Source organism: Ovis canadensis, chromosome 13 (assembly GCF_042477335.2).
Source record: "Ovis canadensis isolate MfBH-ARS-UI-01 breed Bighorn chromosome 13, ARS-UI_OviCan_v2, whole genome shotgun sequence".
Lineage (NCBI taxonomy): Eukaryota > Metazoa > Chordata > Mammalia > Artiodactyla > Bovidae > Ovis > Ovis canadensis.
The window spans coordinates 21,851,093-21,870,851 of record NC_091257.1 but is presented as its reverse complement, the minus strand read 5'-3'; the positions used below and the strand labels follow the sequence as shown (position 1 = coordinate 21,870,851).

Below are 19,759 nucleotides of genomic sequence, written 5' to 3'. Positions count from 1 at the left end.
CCAGCTCAGAGAGTCTGAACACTCGGAGCACGAGGTGGGAGGAGGGGGCAAAAACCAGACACTTGGTGTGTCTTTATCCCAGCCCCCTTGTCCAGCAGAGGGTCATGCTGTATGCGTACGCCTCCACACATTGGTAGATCTGGGCATCAAAGATTTGCACCCCAACACTTCCCCCATCCATATGGGTGATAACAGTGAGAGTGAAAAGAAAAGAGGCACTTCAAAGAAGGGAGAAACAGTGTTTCTGATGATAACAGTGTTTCACTGTAGAGATGGTAGAGCTGACCGGCCATGATGGACCCAGAGCTGATATCCAAGTGCTGCTTGAGGCGCCACTGTAGGATTTTAAATGCATTTCACATGCATAATTAAATGCATTAACTCATTTTAGCTTCTCAGTAACGCTATGAGTTAGCTACTATTTTGATCTCTACTTTATAGGTGGGGTCACTGTGTTAAGGAACAGATCAGAACATTATCCCACCAAAAAGTGGCGCGATAATGAGGACTTGTACCCAAAGAGTCTAGCTCTAGAGTCCCCCCTCCTCTCACCCTTTAACATCAGATTATATTATTTCTTCAGAGCAGAGGAGCTGGCTTGGTACAGTGATGGGGAGGCCCTGGGGAGTACAGAGAAGACTGTGTTCATTGCTACTCATGTGGCACTTCCCCTAATCCACAGAGACTGCACCCCTGGGGGGAGGAGAGGAAGGGGAGAATTTCTAATACACACACCTGTTCACAGTTCTAAACCATGGATTGAATTGTATCAGTCTCAAAACGTGTCCTGTATGTTACTCTTATTTCTCCAAAGAGACTGGGACCTCCTTGAGAGTAGCAGTTACACACTTTATTATATGCTCTCTTAAAATCTATAGTGGTGAGTATGCAGCAGGGGTCTGGTAAATACTGATGGTCTAATGGAAATCAGAAGGGTTTTAGGGACCAAGGGAGGATGCTGAGGGTCCCTGAAGTGCAGTCAGAGGGTACAAAGCTGTATTCTTAGGCAATGGCAACCCACTCCAGTACTCTTGCCTGGAAAATCCCATGGACAGAGTAGCCTGGAAGGCTGCCGTCCATGGGGTCACTGAGGGTCGGACACGACTGAGAGACTTCACTTTCACTTTTCACTTTCACGCATTGGAGAAGGAAATGGCAACCCACTCCAGTGTTCTTGCCTGGAGAATCCCAGGGATGGGGGAGCCTGGTGGGCTGCCATCTATGGGGTCGCACAGAGTCGGACACGACTGAAGTGACTTAGCATTAGTGTAGCAATATTCTCTTAGCTTTGGGGCATTGCTGACAAAGATCAAAGAAGCAAAACAAAGCTGGCTTTGCGTCCTAGAGGTATGTCCTCAGTCCTCAATTTCCCTCAGGAGCTGAGAAATTTCACAAAGCCAAGGCCATGTGCATCCTTAGTTTGAGTAAGTGCCTCATCAGCACAGTATCACTTCCTTTTAAGAGAAAGACTGTCTTGTCCACAATCTTATTTCTTTCAGACTGAGTCCACCTTCTCAGAGTCTGAGTGTGTGGATGGAAGTTAGCTTGCTTGTGTGCTTCAGAGAGGGGAGCTCCCAGGGGCACCTCGGCAGAGCATCTTCAGGGTAGCCTTGGCTCCTGGTTTCCGATTTGCTCCTATCACTCGCCCACTGGATGCCATGAGCCCTGTATAAGAGTTGGCTTTGGTCCTAGGCAAGGAGAGCCTGGGCTGTGTTTTCCCTCAGGGAGGGTTAGCGGTCTTCTCAGACTGAGATTTCCAAGACCATTAGGAAGTGCAAAACCCTGAGTCTGGAGTTTAAGGACAAGAGTGGCTTTTCTGAGGAAGTCGGACAGGAGGCTCTTAGGGTAAACATCTTGGCATTCATTCTATGACCCCCATCTCCTTCAAAGGGCTGTTAATTCCAGCCAGGGCTGAGCATGCAGAGCAGAGCTGGCTTCCGCCATCGGTGCCAGGCTTTTGGGCTACTGCTCACACCACCCTCAGCTGCTCTCCCTCGGCCCCTCCTCCAGAACCCCAGCCCTGCACACTACTGGCCCTGAGGGTCACCTTCGCTGCATTCAGTTGCGAATCTCTGGTGTCGTAGAGGCTGTGAAAGCCCGTGGTCAGCTCCAGGGGAGCACGCACAGATCTGTGCCTGAGAGAAAGCTGGACCCCAGAAGCTGGGGTCTGTGCTGTTGACCCCATCTCCTCGGCAACTGGGTCAATGCAAATTAAAAAAATAAGGAAACCAGCCCCATCAGCTCAGGCTTTCTTCAAAGAAGAAGGGAGGGAGCTCTGATAGGTAGAGAGAAGTACCTGACATTTCACCTGAAGATCTTGAAAGGACAGAAAGCTTCAGTGTGGGTTGTTCATGGCTCAGCTACAGCAGCTCCGAACTCGCAGTGAGCAAAACAGTGAAACCCAGCGGGCTCTTGAGAGACCGTTTTAGCAGTTTCCCTGGGGTCAGGAGGGTAGGTTGGGCCAAGGCAGACATGAATTTCTAGGACATTTTGTTACTGGAGGGCTGGGATGAAGACAAAATCTCTACTCTCTGTGGTTGTATCTTAGCACCAAAGCAATTTTTCTCTTGTCTGTTTCCAAATATTTTTTCTTCCGTGACACATCTGGTTGCTAATGCAGGTGCTTCTGACCTTGACCTGCTCCATGAAGATTTCTGGAGCCTCCTAGAAACTGTTATTAAGATTACAGTCCCTATACCACTAACACTGACATTTAAAAAGAGAGTTATGACCCAGAGAGTTTTATCACTTTCTAGATTTTTGGATCCAAGTGATTATTTCACCTCTCAAGATTTACTAGGAAGCCCAGGAACATAGTGAACTTGGAATTATCAATAATTCAGAAAAATGTAAAGTCCTAGTGTGTACACTTTAACTTGTTTATGGTTACTTTTGTTGCTTTTGTAGAATTAATATCTAGAATGTTGGATATTTTGTAATACTGGCCCGAATTGAGATATCTATTTTAAAATATTCAGAAAAAAGTATGTAAGATGAAACTCTGAAAACTGAATTCAAATGATTTAAACAGATATTAGAAAGATTTTTTTTTCCCAAAGATCTTCAGCATTTGCCCAATCCTATGGCCTATCAATTAAAAAACAAATTCAAAGTAAAAATTCTTCACAAAATTCTTCAAAGTCCAGGGTAATTAAAAACCATGGTTTAAATGGAAACTACACATAACTTAAAATTAAAATAACTTAACAAGTTAAAGGCACAGAGGAGCAGATGCTAAGTACGATGAACTCATGGGCTCATTAGGCTGGAAGGAAGCCGGTTCATCCGCATTTGTCACAGGCTCACCAAGATGATTCCAGGAGGTGTTTTTATCTGTACCATGCTGTGCTTAGTTGGGTAAGACTCTTTGCGACCCCACGGACAGTAGCCTGCCAGGCTCCTCTGTCCATGGGATTCTCCAGGCCAGAATACTGGAGTGGGTAGCCTTTCCCTTCTCCAGGGGATCTTCCCAACCCAGGGATCGAACCCAGGTCTCCTGCATTGCAGGCAGACTCTTTACTGTCAGAGCCACCAGGGAAGCCCAAGAATACTGGAGTGGGGTAGCCTATCCCGTCTCCAGGGGATCTTCCCGACCCAGGAATCAAACTGGGGTCTGCTGTGTTGCAGGCGGATTCTTCACCGACTGAGTTTTAAATCGTCAGGGAACAACACGAGACACTGTCTCAAGAGGCCTCATTTCCTGCTCACCCTCCACGCCCTGAAAACTGGCCCGTGTTTTCTAGGCTTGTCATCTTCGCAGTTCAGGGCTAATGGGTCTCTGCCAGTTCAGTTCAGTCGCTCAGTCGTGTCTGACTCTTTGTGACCCCATGAATCGCAGCACGCCAGGCCTCCCTGTCCATCACCAACTCCCGGAGTTCACTCAAACTCACATCCATCGAGTTGGTGATGCCATCCAGCCATCTCATCCTGGCTCGTCCCCTTTTCCTCCTGCCCCAATCCCTCCCAGCATCAGAGTCTTTTCCAATGAGTCAACTCTTCGCATGAGGTGGCCAAAGTATTGGAGTTTCAGCTTTAGCATCATTCCTTCCAAAGAACACCCAGGATTGATCTCCTTTAGAATGGACTGGTTGGATCTCCTTGTAGTCCAAGGGACTCTCAAGAGTCTTCTCCAACACCATAGTTCAAAAGCATCAATTCTTGGGCACTCAGCCTTCTTCACAGTCCAACTCTCACATCCACACACGACTACTGGAAAAACCATAGCCTTGACTAGACAGACCTTTGTTGGCAAAGTAATGTCTCTGCTTTTGAATATGCTATCTAGGTTGGTCATAACTTTTCTTCTAAGGAGTAAGTGTCTTTTAATTTCATGGCTGCAATCACCATCTGCAGTGATTTTGGAGCCCCAAAAATAAAGTCTGACGCTGTTTCCACTGTTTCCCCATCTATTTCCCATGAAGTGATGGGACCAGATGCTATGATCTTAGTTTTCTGAATGTTGAGCTTTAAGCCAACTTTTTCACTCTCCTCTTTCACTTTCATCAAGAGGCTTTTTAGTTCCTCTTCACTTTCTGCCATAAGGGTGGTGTCATCTGCATATCTGAGGTTATTGATATTTCTCCCGGCAATCTTGATTCCAGCTTGTGCTTCTTCCAGCCCAGCGTTTCTCATGATGTACTCTGCATAGAAGTTAAATAAGCAGGGTGACAATATACAGCCTTGATGTACTCCTTTTCCTATTTGGAACCAGTCTGTTGTCACTCTCTAATTCTCGCTGCCACCTAGTGGTAAATTCAGAGACTGCAGTGTAATGTAGAGGGAGAAGGGGGAAGAACAGGATGAGACATCCATCCTTCTGGCTCCAAGTATGCGAAGAAGCCGTTTTTTAAAGAGCAAAAAATGATCCACATATTTTTCTTCTTCCTGATTAAGGCAAATACTAAATATTAATGATTTTTACAATGGCTCAGTATCTACCGCAGATCAGCAGAAGGTAGGTAGGCAAGAGCAACTATGCTTTAAAAACAGTCCACCTGCTTTCAGGATGGGGATTGTGTGAGAGCGCGGACTGAGCTGGGCCTGAGCTGGCAATCAGGAGCCTGTTTCGAGCTCTAAGGGGGACCATGGTTACAGCTGCCAAACTTGACAGCATTTCAAGGATCCGCTGACTTCAGTTTATTCAGGTTCCTTCGGCTCAGGAAACAGAGTTACGCTTGGTGAAAAATCTTGCAGCTCAGAACTGCTGCTAAAGTCATCACAAAACTGCAAGCTCACAAAGCGAAGTAGTCTGGGCTAGGGCTCACCTGCATTTAGGACCCTCTGACCCCTGGTGGCTTCGACAGTCGAGGAAGGGAATGTCGAGCCTCGCACTAGACTTAGCTGAATTCTGTAAGATCTCGGGCATTCCTTATGTTTTCAGTACCCCTCGATGAATTCCTGCAGGCCTGTGGAAGGAGGCTGAACCGCAGTGCTTTGAACTCAGATGAAAGTGGCGCGTTTTGAAGGGTGAAGGTCACCGGGACCTCTGAACATCTTAAGCATTTGTGCAGCGTCTCGTGGCAGGCGAGTTGCGCGCAGTAAAATCTGCCGTTTTAAATCATGGGCTTTCCGACCGCAGACTATTTTCAGCTGTACTCCCTGGTTTGTCTAGCTGGTTTACCAGGAGTCTGAGCTCCTGTTCCTGTTGGTGACAGTGAGGGAGGAGTCAGGAATTTCAGAGAAGCCATAGGCCACCTGCATACACTGCTGCGCCCTGCCCGGGGGAGCCAACGCCACCCTCACAGTCCCTCTGGGGCAGGTGTACACCTGGAGGAGAGAACCATCAAGGTTTTGGTAAAGCTGTTGTATGATGGAGCAGAGAACTGGCTTTTTGAGCCCTGAAAGTCAGGCTTTAATATTTCATTTTCTTTCTCTCGTCTTCTTCCCTCTTCTTTGAAAACCTTTTCAAACATTTGTTTCATTTTGGTGACCTCCTGGGTGATGTTGGCAGTAGAATGACAGGGATAACACTTTCGTCTAATTCCATCAGCTCAGAATCTTCAGTCACACAAATGAGATATGAGAGGATGACAAGATTTGACTCATGGCTTATCCAAGATTGTGGGAGAGAATTACTTTGCAGAGAAAAATCTCTTATGGACCTAGAGACTGTCATACAGAGTGAGAGAAGTCAGAAAGAGAAAAACAAATATTGCATAATATCTCTTATATGTGGAATCTAGGGAAAAGGTACAGAGGAACTTGTTTGCAAAGCAGAAATAGAGACACAGATGAGAGAACAAACATATGGATGCCAAGGGAGGCAAAGTGGGTGGAATGAGTTGGGAGATTCGGATTGGCATATATACATTCTTGATACTATTAATATGTATTAAGTAGATAACCAATGAGAACACACTGGGTAGCACAGGGAATTCTACTCGGTGCTCTGTGATGATCTAAATGGGTTGGAAATCCAAAAGAGAGGGGTTATTTGTATATGTATGGCTGATTCACTTTGCCTTGCAGCAGAAACTAACACAACATTGTAAAGCAACTATATTTCAATAACATATATTTGAAAAGATCTCCAATCTTGCCACTGTTTTGTTAAAACTCTGAAAACCCACATCTTGTCGCAGAGGGTCAGTGTCTCCAACATCTGACCTTGGCCACTGTTCCTACCAGCTTTTTCCCAAACTACTTACAGGTCTGCAGCAGCACTTCTGTGGTTTGGTAAATAGCATTCTCTCTTTTTGAAATATGACCCACACACCCCCCTCGCCACCCTTGGTCCACAAGACTGACAGTCTTTCTGAGACTTCTTCGGTCCTGCCCTCTCCTTTGCACTGTCTTTGCCTATGTGCACAGCCAGGGTTGTCGTTTCAGGATCACGGGATTACTCATCGCAAGATCCTCTGCACTATCAGAGGATGAGCTCCTTGACCTTCTGGGCCATGCTGCCCAGGCTGCCTTAATCAGTCAGGTGTGCTAAATAGAACTGAAGCCCTCAGGGAAACCAGAGGACCCCGAAGACTGCATTCCCAGGGCATTCAGGTTTTAAATAGATGCAAGGGATCTGTCTCTTACCTTCCTTCCAGCTAGGTAACCTCCTGCAGCTCCAAAGCTTTTGGTGAAAGTGCCCATAAGTACATCAATATCTCTGGGGTCTATTCCAAAGAACTCCACCACACCCCGGCCGGTTGGGCCCACGGACCCAATACTGTGAGCTTCATCTATGTAGAGGTAAGCCTTGTATTTCTTCTTCAGAGCCACGATATCAGGCAGACGCACGATGGAACCTTCCATGCTAGGGCAAAAGGAGAAATGCTCGTGAGTAGTGTGCACCCGCCAGGGAGGCTCTGTGTCACTCTCCCTTTCTGCCCTGACACCAAACAGGGACAACCGGGCATATTTTATTCGGTGTAGATGCGCTCTCAATCTTTTAAAGCGGCTCTGGCTTCGTTTCACTAGGGGGAAATTAATTTACACTCAATGGATTTAAGTGCTTTGAGTTGTTAAAGCTAATTCCCAAGTAAATAATTAGCTTACTGTGCTGTTGATTAGCATAACTGGACTGATCAGACTGGATTCCAGGTATTTTGATAATTTTAATTAAATTGCTCTATGTCAATGCATCTATATAAGCCTGCTACTGTCTATTTGGAACAGCTTCCCAGGCTACGCCGGTGGTAAGGAACCCACCTGCCAATACAAGAGACATTAAGAGACACGGATTAAGGCTTTCCTGTGGCTCAGACAGTAAAGAATCTGTCGGCAATGTGGGTTTGATCCTTGGGTCAGGAAGATCCCCTGGAGAAGGGAATGGCAACCCACTCCAGTATTCTTGCCTGCAGAATCCCGCGGACAGACGAGACTGATGGGCTACAGTCCATGGGGCTGCAAAGAGTCAGACACGACTGAGAGACTGGCACTTTCAAGAGACATGGATCAGATCCCTGGCCAGAACCCCTCCAGCATTCTTGCCTGGAGAATCCCATGATCAGAGAAGCCTGGCAGGCTACAGTCCATAGAGTCGCAAAGAGTCGGACACCACTGAAGTGACTTAGCAGCACGTCTGACCTAAACTCAGTGCTTGAATTGCTGAATATTGAAGGAAGGAAGTAAAAACACAGGAAAGGGACTTCCCTGATGGCACGGTGGATAAGAATCCAGCTGCTAATGCAGTGAACACAGGTTCGATCGCAGGTCTGGGAAGATTTCACGTGCTCCAGAGCAACTACACCCCTGTGCCACAACTACTGAGCCTGTGTTGCAATTCCTGAAGCCTCTGCTCTGCAGCAAGAGGCGCTACCTGAATGAAGCCTGTGCAGCTCAACAAACAGTAGTCCCCGCTCGCCCATGAGAAAAGGCCCGTGAAAAGCAGTGAAGACCCAGCGCAGCCATAAATAAATAAATAAAATTATTTTTTAAAATGAAGATCAGCACCGCAGTTAGAGGGAAAGGCACTTCTGCCTAATATGAGGAACAACAAACAAATTAAAAAAACACACAGAAGAACTTGAAGACATCATTACCAGGGAAGTCTCTTAAGACATCACAGTGTTCATTAAAGCACAGGAGAAAGGCCTTAGGCTCTCCTGTTGAGTCCTTATTGAACCTGAAGGCTTATTTGAGGCATCTGCTGGTGTCCCCTCTCTTCCTTTAGGGCAATGCTTCTCACTTGTGTGAGCATCAGAATCCTTTGAATGCTTTATTACATTCGAAGGGTTTGTTACAAGGCAGGTTTCGGGGCCCCACCCAGGGTTTCCAGTGGAGGTCTGGGGTGGGTTGAGAACTTGCGTTTCTATCAAGCTCCCAAGAGATTCCAGGATTTCTGGCTGTGGACAACACTTGAGAACCACTGCTATAGATCAGCTTTTGTTTTAGCCCCAAGTGCTTAATTTTTCTCGGCAGTTTCCAATTTGGTAACTTTCCTTGGGATTTTAAATTGCAAAATCACTAAGTTCTCCAGCAAACGGAAAGACAGGAGGTAAATAAGCAAGTCAAATGAGCATTCATATTTATATGGCACCTCTGGAACCCAATGGATTTAAAAGAACTTTCGTCTTCAATCAGTTCTCAGGACATCTTGTGAGCTGTGTTTTCCCACACAGTTTTGACTGTGCCGTCAGCTAAGCTCTATGAAAACACACAGACTCACACTCTCACCCCCATGAAGGAGCTTGTCAAACAATTCAAGCAACCCATCAGTTTAGTTCAAGAACTGGTCAACTGATGCAAACAGAGAGCTGAACGTCGCTTCTTCTTAGTTTATGTATTAAATTTAATGTATTAAGAAAATAGCTAAGTATTAGGTCCATTCTGTCAAAACAGTCCAGCTATTGGGTAGTCACCTAGACCAGTGGGTACTGGGTGATCTTTTTAAAAGAATCATCTATTATTTATTTAACTCTGGCTGTGCTGGGTCTTCACTGCCGCATGGGTTTTTCTCTAGTTGAGGTGTGCAGCTCTCTCACTGAGGTGCTCCAGGCCTTGACAGCTGCGGTACTTGTGGCGCCTGGGCTCAGTAGTTGCGGCTCCCAGGCTCAGTAGTTGGGGTGCACGGGCTTAGTTGCTCTGTGGCGTGTTGGATCTTCTGGGATCAAGGATCAAACCCAAGCCTCCTGCACTGGCAAGCAGATTCTTTACCACTGAGCCACCAGAGAAGCCCCACTTAAAAAAAAAAAAAGGATTTTATTTTTCAGAGCAGTTTTAAGTTCACAGAAAAACTGAGCAGAGGGTACAGAGTCTTCCCATATGCCGTCTGCCTCATAGAGGCATAAGCTCCCCTCTTGTCAACAACACCTACCAAAGCGGTACATTTCTTTCAGCCAGTTGACTTCCACCGGCACGTCACCAACTAAAGCCCACAGTTTATACTAGAGTTCACCCTTGGTATTGTTCGTGAAACTGAGCAGGGCCTTTCCTGGGCACAAAAGCCTTTCTGTCCCCTGTTTCTTGTTTATAGGGAATAGGCTTTAGCCTTTATAACTTTCCCTGAGTTCCAAAGTGTTAGCCACTCAGTCGTGTCTGACTCTTTGTGACCTGCCAAGCTGCTGTGTCCATGGGATTCTCTTCTCATACTGGAGTGGGTTGCCATGCCCTTCTCCAGGGGATCTTCCCGACCCAGGGAGCAAACCGAGGTCTCCTGTGTTGCAGGCAGATTCTTTACCATCTGAGCCACCAGGAAGCCCATAAGCTGCTAATCAGGGAAGAGAGGAGGTGCAGGGAAGAGCAGTCAAGAGACAACAGGACAGCCTTGGGGCCGGGTTCTGGTTCTGCCTCAAGTGACACACACAGAGTGTCTTCGAGCTCTTCTGCAGAACTAAAACCCCCAAATGGAGGATGTTAAATACTTGATGACACATTCTTCATTCCAGAGGTCACAGAGTGATGACCTCATCCGGAGACCACCTGAGGCCAGATTAAAGGAATACAGGCCCTGCACACACACCCTGACCCCAGAACCCTGCCTTGGAACCACTGCTGTAAAACTCCCCACCAAATCCCCCCAGGCTGGGACACACAGTTTTAAGGGCATTATCCCCTTGCATCCCACTTTGCCTGGCAAAACAGTAGAGCTATTTCTTTCTACTCCATCCAAAACTCTGTCTCTGAGATTCAATTTAGCACCAGTGCACAGGGGCTGAGTTTCATCATCATACACTCTATGGGTTTGGATAAATGCATAATGACACATACCTGTCATTATGATATAATACATACTCCTTTTTTTTTTTTGCCATAAAATATCCACTGTGCTTCACCTGTTTATCCGTCTCTCCACCCAACCCCTCGCATCCAGGGATCTTTTGGCTGTTTTCATAGTTCTGCCTTTTCCAGAACATTATGTTGCTGGAACCATACGCTAAGTGATGTTTTCAGACTGGCTTCTTTCATTAGTAAAATGCATTTAGATTTTCTCTGTCTTTTTGTGACTCTATAGCTCATTTCTTTTTGGTGCGAATATTCCACTGTCTGAAACACCACCATTTATCCATTTGCTGACTGAAAGACACTTTGGTTGCTTCCAAGTTTTGGCGACTATACATAAAGATTCTACAAACGTTTGTGTGCAGGGTTTTGAGAGAACACGAGTTTTCAGCTCCTTTGGGTACATACCAAGGAGCAAGATCGCTGGATTTTGTGTTAAGAGTATGTTGGTAAGAAACCACAAAACTGCCATCTAAAGTCACTGGACCACTTTGCATCCCCACCCCCAGTGAATGAGAGCTCTGGGTTCCAGCATATTCTCACCAGCACTTACTGCTGTCAGTGTTCCAGATTTCAACCTTCCAGTAGGTGGGCAGCGGTATCTCACTGTTTTAATTTGCATATTCTCTGATGGCATATGATGTGAAGCATCCTCTCATGTGCTTATTTTCGTCTGTACGTCTTCTTTGGTAAGGTGTATGTTAAGGTCTTTGGCCCATTTTTTAAAAATTCAGTTGTTTGTTTTCTTATTGTTGAGTTCTAAGTGTTCTCCTCCTCGCATCTTTTAGATAGCAGTGCTTTATCCGATCTTTTGCAAGTATTTCCCCCAGTCTGTGACTTGTCTTCTAACACTCTGGATATTATCTTGCAGAGCTGAAGTTCTTAATTTTAATGAAGTCCATCTTATTTGTCCTTTTCACAAGGTCATTCTGAATGGATGTTTTCAGATTTTAATAACACGAAGATCATAGAGTCATCTTCTCTTACTTAAGTTTGCAAGTTAATTCCAGTATTTTCTTAGAGTAATTGCTTGTTAAAGTTATTGCCATTGATGGGGAGTCCAGCCCTCTGACCCCATAAGCTGAGGTGGTAGCCACATCATTTACTAATTCAGGACTTGGGCAACTTAGTTGCTGCTGTCTGCCTCAGTTTCCTTGGGTGTAAAATTAGCACGATGATAGCACACTGCTCACAAAGCCTCAATGTGAATTCCTAGAAATAGTAGTTGTAAAGTGTCTGACACATAGTGGGCACCCATTGGGTTGTTCTTGTCCTCAGGAGGAGCTTGGGAGGAAACGGCAGCACTGGGGCCTCATTTGAGAAATTGGGAGCCCTCTGTGTTGACTCCGGAAGGAGGCATATGGGTGTCATACCCAATACATGGATGGATGCCCTGAAAATTCTAGAACCTTCTTCTTACCTTTTAAAATGTAAGTTGGTAACACAAAAACGCTAAAAACCTGACATGTCACAAATAGCCATTTTTTGTTCTGGAACTGAGTTTGGCAGGAGCCAGAGTTCACATTGAACAGTTTGCAGACAGTCTAGGCAGATAATTAGCCATCTTTGCTGGCACTGGTCTAGCTGATGTTAGGAGTCTGCCCACCTGGTTTATCTTTCTTCCTCAAAAATTAATGATTCAGCAATACTGCTGATTCCAGGAGTTAATGCAAGGAACACAAGAGTTCTAGAGAAAACTCAGTTTTTATAAAGAGTGATATTCATCCACAGTAAGTTTTCATTTTTTCAATGTGACAAAATTTGAATTGAATCTTTCCCCATAGTGGTATATTGAGTTTGGTTTATACATGAAAAGGCTATCTATGTTATTAAAATTGCTGTCAAAGAATACTGTGCCAAAAATGATGAAAAACAAACAAACAAACCCAAGAACAGTATTTTCTTCTTGAGTGGAAGGTCATGTTTTCTTTTGGCTTCCATAGAGGGGGAAAAAAAACTAAAATACAACTGTAGGTAAAAATAATTTCACTCATTAATTGAAATCTCTGTGCAGGGATTTGGATTATTCTTAAACCAGTAAGCCAGTGAATAATCTCTTTATATCTTTTCTGTTACATAATGTATTAGCTAAGTGACAAGATTCCTTTTTTAAATCTCCCTCTCACCACCTTCTCCTTGGTGTTTAAACCATATTACCCACTGGCATGACTGGGAATTAAGCCACTGGTTTGCCAACTTGCACGGTGGAAAAATTTCCTTGGTGGGCCCAGAGTATAATCCAAGAGAAGAAAGAAGGTGGAAAGAGAGGACAGAAAAAAAAAGGAGCTGAGGTTAATTAAAAACCAAGTAACTACTGTTTTCTTTTCCTTTGTCCTTATTCATTTATACCATAGGGATACAGTTTAGACTTTACTACTGAAGTTCTCAGTTCTTAAGCTTACATTATTTGGGTCAGGAGAATAGCTTACATTCTTAGAGACAATGGCATGCTGAGATTCCAACATTTGCTTATATATGTAGTTTTGGATACGACTAGATAGTATTTCTTGACTAATTTTATTTTAAAAATTTGGGTTCCAGTTATACTAGTTTATATCCCAGGTTATTTTGGACCCATCTCCCATTCCTAATGTTTCTCTGGTGGCTCAGGCAGTAAAGAAACTGCCCACAGTGCAGGAGACCGAAGTGAGATCCCTGTGTCAGAAGATCCCCTGGAGAACGGAACAGATACCCACTCCACTATTCCTGCCTGGAGAATTCCAGGACAGAGGAGCCTGGCAGACTGCAGTCCATGGGGCCGCAAAGAGCTGGACGTGACTGAGAGACTAACACTTCCCACTTTCCCCGTCTCTAGTGTCTATTTGAATGACTTTAAAACTCCTCGACCACCATGAATTGACTACTAGGCTTCCCAGAAACACAAAACTAGAAGAGTGTGACTTTGAAACAAAGGAAAATGCATATGAGAACACCAAAGCAATACTATTGTACTTCTGAACCCCACACTGTGGAACTCTAGACTTCAAGCTTCAACTCCCTATTTTATAGATGAAGGAATGAAGCCCTAGATGGGTTGGTGAGGAAGGTCGAATGGATGCCTCTGCATTTTCCACATCTACTTCATGGGATGCGGGCACGTGGGCAGACTCTTCTGTTTACATTGGGTCTCTATCCCTGCAGAGCCACCTGGTTTGGATCCCAGTTCTGCTTTATCTCAGTTACCTTCCCTGGGGCAAGTTTTCTAGATCTTGGAACCTGAATGCCTCCATCCTCACAATAACCTCAAGAGTACTGGAGGTACTTACTTAAGATGGCCCACATGAAATGTGTAATGTGGCAATGCATAGGCACTGGATAAATGCATACTTTGTCCTCTGACACCCACCCTCCAGGTGTCAGACAGCTTCGCCAAGCAGATGGCTTGTTGTTTTCTGAACTGTGTCTTCCTCAACTGAAAATAAATTTAATGATGAGGACTGCTACCCTTGGTTGTGGGTTTACTATGGGCTGGGCTTCTGCCAAGCACTGGCATGTATGATCTCATTTAATTTTTACAAAGGAATTCTATGAAGGACACAAAGCTATAGGCAGCAACACAGGATCTGAGCCCATGTCCAGGCCTCCCTCCAAATCCTGACTCCCCTGTCTTCTCGATATAAATATTAATACTTTCATGATCTATGGATGGTGATAGTATCACTGCTACTACTATTATTATTATACCTGCTGTTGTGGAGTTTATTGACTTCTAGGATTTGGTATCTAGCTTTTTCTGCCTTGATACCTACTTTGAAACTGATTTGGCTGACTACTGTTTTTGGGAGTTTTGAAAAAAATTGATTTATGTGAGCTGTCTGTGGTAGGGGGACTTTGCCCATAGGGGCAAACCACAGACAGAGATAAAAAAGATCTGAGAGTGAAAACTCTAAGGAAGATTCGTGTGGATGTTAACAAGGTATACACCCATAATACATCTCTGGAAAGCAGCAGTGCATTTGTTGATTGCTGATTTTGCTGATATCAGGTAGGACCCAGCCCCAGCATAGCCGTTACCCAGGAGTTTCTTTCTGTAACTGATGGGACTATTTGACAGTGAAATGCCGGTTGTCCGCTTCATTCAGCCATGATCAAAGTACTTAGAACACACAACTTCCTTTTAGTGGAGCTGAGTTCTGTTTGTTTGCAGTTGGGTTCTGTTTATTCTGCTTCAGGGAGATGCCCATCTCTCTGGCTCAGCTGATCCGCCCTCCCACCAGTCCAGGCCTGACTGACAGGTGTTTAGATAAGAGCTCTGGCACAGATCTCACAGGGGAGAAAGACCCAAGCTGGAGGTCGTGACAGCCGAGAGTCAAAACGAGATTATTTCCTAAAAGTCGCAAGTTCTGGGCCTGTGGTTGGTTACATGAGTCTATAGCAGGGCTTCTCACCCTCAGTACTGCTGGTATGTTGAGCCAGATAACTCTCTGTTGCAGGGCCTGCCCCCTGTGCTTTAGGGGGTTGGCATCATCCCTGGCCTCTGCCCACCTGGGGCCAGCAGCGCTCTGTTGTGACTCTGATAGCTGAAAACTGACAGGTATGCTCGGGTGGTGCCCTTGGGAAGGGAAAGAAATGCTGCTTCTGATCTCAGACTTCCTTCGCAACCACATCCCCTCTTGCTGGGAAGTTAAGCCCTCACTCCCTTCCTTGCAATGTTGTTCATCTTTCCATAATTATGTCACAGGAAGTATCACCTTTGATTCTTCTGACTTTAGGACTGAGCATTGATTTAGGAATGAGCAACTTCGTTGACTCACAGATTAGGGCATCTGACAGAAGCCGAGTTTGGGCAATTTCTACTTTAGTACCAATCATCAATTTGGAGAATGAAGCAAATTCAACTGCACCCCTCGGTATGAAAGTGCAGTTCTGACCAGCTCTGTGGATGTTTTGTCTGCTCAGCCCACAAGCTGAGAGAAGCCTGAACATGTCTTCAGATGCAAAAACCATCTCCTCTTCCCAGCTCTGAATCAAGAATTGCACTCCGGGTTAGTCTTACCTTGAGGAAAACGTGCAGGCCTTTTGTGTTCTGATGCCAACAACTGGCCAAGTTAAAGGAGCAGCTAGAGTTTGGGTGCACTGTTGAATTAGGGGCAGCTGAGCTCCCATCAGCGGTACCTACTTTCCTGCCTTTGTTGTAAAGGCAAAGAGTGTTCTGAAGTTGAATAACCCAGTCCCAGAGGTCTTCGAAACTGTGGGGCAGCCAAGGGTAGTGGGAGGAATCAGTGCAAGCTAGCACTGTTAGTCAGGACGTTTCTGAAGACACTCTTTCTAGTACACCAGCCTCTGAGGTGCTCCACCGTAGATATGGTCATGGACAGGTCAGGTGAGCCAACCCCTGACAGTTCACATTGGTGGATTTGGCTCAGGTCCCTTCATCTCTCCTCTATCTCATTCATTTGTCTCTTTCACTAGGAGAGGTCAGCCTTGCCCCACTTGTCAGCTCGCCGTGCGCCTCAGCATGTGAACATGTCTCTGATTATTCACCTACCTGTAGATGCCCTCCACTAGGATGAGAATCTTTTTCCAAGCTCTGCGGGTTCGAGGCTGGCCGTAGATGACTGCATCTCTCAGGAGCTTCTCTAGGCTTTGCATGTCTTTAAATAATACAAAAAAATTGGAGTCATGAAAGGGTTTTTCTTTTCTTCCTTCTGTTTTTTTCAATTATGGAGTAGGAGTCAGATATCTTACACTCAGGCTTGGGCCTGAATTTTCAGAGAGCAAAGCTAGAATCAGAGAACAACTGGAGGGGAGAAAACAGTCTATTTCTTAGTAAAATTTAACTCTGACAAGATGAGAGGCTTGGTTTCCAAGCAGGGAGAATAAGCCTTTAGTGGAGGTACCGATACATAGTTTCACAGGCTCTTCCATGGCGCCTCTTAGAGATTGAAAAAATGCCTTTCTTAGGCTGAAGATTTGTTGCCAGGTTGAAATTAGCCGGGAGAGATGTCATTATCTAACACTAACCAGCCGATCCTTTGGGCACCATCTTGGGAGAGTTGAGCTGGGTTTGCTCGAGTGGCAGCATGTTTGGCCGGCAGGGGTCTCACTGCCTAAGCTTTGGGAGGTGGGTGAATGGGTGCGGCGTGGAGGCCACATTCTGGGGTAAAGCAGTCCCAGGTTTGCTTCAAAACTTTAAGGCAGTGTCATTTTATGTCATTTATCTACCAGTGGGGCTCAGATTTCAGACAACATGAAGCGTCGCCTGGGGACCGAGTTAACATGCACATCCCCACTCTCACCCCTAGAGATTCTGGACCAGTTGGCATGGGAGGGAGTCCACAAGTCTGGCGAGTGGGGTCTTGAGATTCCTGGATCCATCACTCAAAGCCAGACCTCTATTTTTTTTTTCAATGAACATTCTCTACTTTGATTTTAACATTTTTAAATCAACTTTTTAACTGAAGTACAGTTGACTTACAGTGCTGTTAGTTTCTGCTGTATAGCAAAAGGAATCAAGCATACACATGCCTGTATTCACTCTCATCTAGACTCCATTCCTATATAGCAGATCTCTATTTTGAGCTACGTTTTCCAACCACATTTTAGAAAAATGCACGAGTACCTCAAACCCAGCATTTCCAAGGTAGAACTTGCGGCAGGTGCCATTATTGGCCCTAATTTCTACCCTCTGCACATTCAAGTCCTTTGACATGTGAGCTCACAGCCCTCCCACTAAAGACGTGGAGGATGCTTTCCCGCCTCTGACTTGGGTTCAGCCAATGACTTGCTTTGGCTAATAGAATCCAGGAAAGAGAGAGCAGGTGAGTTCTGAGTATGGCCTTAAGAGACCTTCCATGTTTCTGCTTTTCCTGTTGTGCTTCTGCCAGTAACAGGAAAAGAACACCCCCAGGGCTAGCCCAGCTGGTCCCAGGAGGGGCCCAAGAGAAGCTGCGAGATAAGTAGGACAGTTAGCCCAACCCACCTCCAGTCGTGCGGGAAAAATCAGGGATATTTACTGGGTGCTACTGAGGGTTCGAGGCTGTTTGTTGCAGGAATAGCTAATGAACGCAGCCTCCAAAGGCCCTTCCTGACCTGGCTCCTGGCTATCTTCCTGATATTATTTCTCAGTATTCTTCAACACACAGCCTCTCATCTGTCTTACACACTTTCCCTCTCTTGTCTGTCTGGAGAACTTCCACCCATCACGCAAGACCCCACTAGAGCTCTTTTGGCCGATACAGCAGACTTTCTTTCTTCCTTCGTGTCCTTAATGATTTATATATACACATATATATATTTTGTGTGTGTGCGTGCGTGTCTATTTTGTTTTTAAAAATTTTTGTTTTTACTGAAGTATAGTTGGTTTGCAATGTTGTATAAACTTCTGCTCTACAACAAAGTGGTTCAGTTATACATTTATGCATTCCTTTCTATAATCTTTTCCGTCATGGTTTATCACAGGCTATTGAACATAGTCTCCTATGCTCTACAGTAGGACTTTGTTGTTTAAGATGATGTAGTAAATATACACAATGGGATACTACTCAGCTGTAATAATGCCATGTGCAGCAACGTGGATGGATGTAGAGATGAGCATATTAAGTAGGTCAGACAGAGAAAGACAAGTGCCGTATGACGTCACTTATGTGTGGAATCTAAAAAGCAACAGAAATGAACTTACCCACAAAACAGAGACAGACTCGTCTACTCTATTTTTAAGCACTCATCACATTGCTCATTATTTGAGTTCATGTCTATCCTCCAGGGGAGGCAGGGACCTTATCTTATTCATCCTTTTAGCCTAGGCCTAATGCTCAGTGTTAGAGCTAATTTGATATGTAATAGTTGAATTCCTTATCTTTTCATGGAAAGGATTGTAGACCAGGAAACATGAAAGGGAATGACACTTTGGGATCTAAATATGAATTGTAAGTGAGGACAGTTTCCTCATGCTTGCAGTAGTATTTCTTTAAATAACTGTCTTTTTAGCTTTTGTTTTAAAGACAGATGGATCTTCTGAGTCATGACCTATGTTTCTGCATCATTGACCACTAGAGGGCAGCCAAGGAAACAAAAAGCAGCTTTCTTTGAGAATTTCAGGGATAGCAGCCCTTCACCTTTATTGACATTTTGCTTTCAGCTGGGCTCCTAAAGTGTTGAAGGAACCCTTGTGCTTGGAGAAACCAGCTCCCTTTTCTGTAATCTGCTGAAGGCCTGTTAGTCTTGGGAGAGAATAAAGAAATGATGATTCAAAGAATAAAGAGATGATGAGTCTAAGCAGAACTGTTTAACCGGTTTTTCCTCCTGGGACTTGGAATTTACAAGTGTTTATACAGAAATAATACATGATGAGTGTGATTCCAATAATAAAAGAAAACCCAAGTGAACTAAATTATAAGTCATTTAGAAATCAATATTCTCCCAGTAGTTAGTTGCCTAGGGAAGAGATGGGAGTTTGCAAAGGGGCAAACTTCTGGAGGAGGATAGAATGATGACTCTTCTCTTAGTGGAGATATCACCACTGTAGACGAACATCAAAGTTTATCACACTCTCTATTTGTAATAAAAAAAAATCGATATTCTAAGCTTTTGAAAAATCTGCACATGCCTAGAATATCATACTCTTCATGCAGTCTAAAAGGTCACATACATCTTAGAGGCTGAGTTTGGGAGTTTAAGTCGACACCGCTAAGGGAGAGAGACATTTCCATCCATCCTTCTAATATCAGACAGCCTGCAAATGCCATTGATGTGTTTGCTGCATTTTGCAGATGGCAGGGGACTCATCATGTTTGTCATGAATGGACAGCTCTTTGGGGAGAAGTTTTTAGCGGAACTTGAGAAGACCCCTGGTGTCCACCCACTGGGATCCTCGCGCAAAGGGAGAATCAGTCAGTCATGTTTCCCCCTTGGGGGATAAACCAGCTAACCTCTTTACAGAATCATTGAGGCTAGACACAGAGAGGTATGACCTCACTCACTGTAGGATTCTAGGCCCATGGTAACATCTGGTAACACGGTAACATTCTGATTCTCAGGTTCTTACTGTGTAATTCTACCCTGTGGGTTGCAGACCTGGGGGAACAGGGGATTGTGGCTTACGTTCTGCAGGCCTTTCGAGAGTCTACTGTTTCAGCAAATCATGTGCTAACATCTGCAAGGG

General features: G+C 44.9%; 1 protein-coding gene across 1 annotated transcript in view; it reads right to left on the bottom strand.

Moving 5' to 3' along the window:
• Positions 1-19,759, bottom strand: part of SPTLC3 (serine palmitoyltransferase long chain base subunit 3) — a 143,058-nt gene that overhangs the window by 42,620 nt on the left and 80,679 nt on the right. The window contains exons 7-8 of the mRNA XM_069547112.1: positions 16,145-16,250; positions 7,030-7,249 (exon numbers count right to left, since the gene is read on the bottom strand). Coding sequence (XP_069403213.1) covers positions 7,030-7,249; positions 16,145-16,250 — 326 coding nt within the window. The remainder of the gene's footprint in view (positions 1-7,029; positions 7,250-16,144; positions 16,251-19,759) is intronic.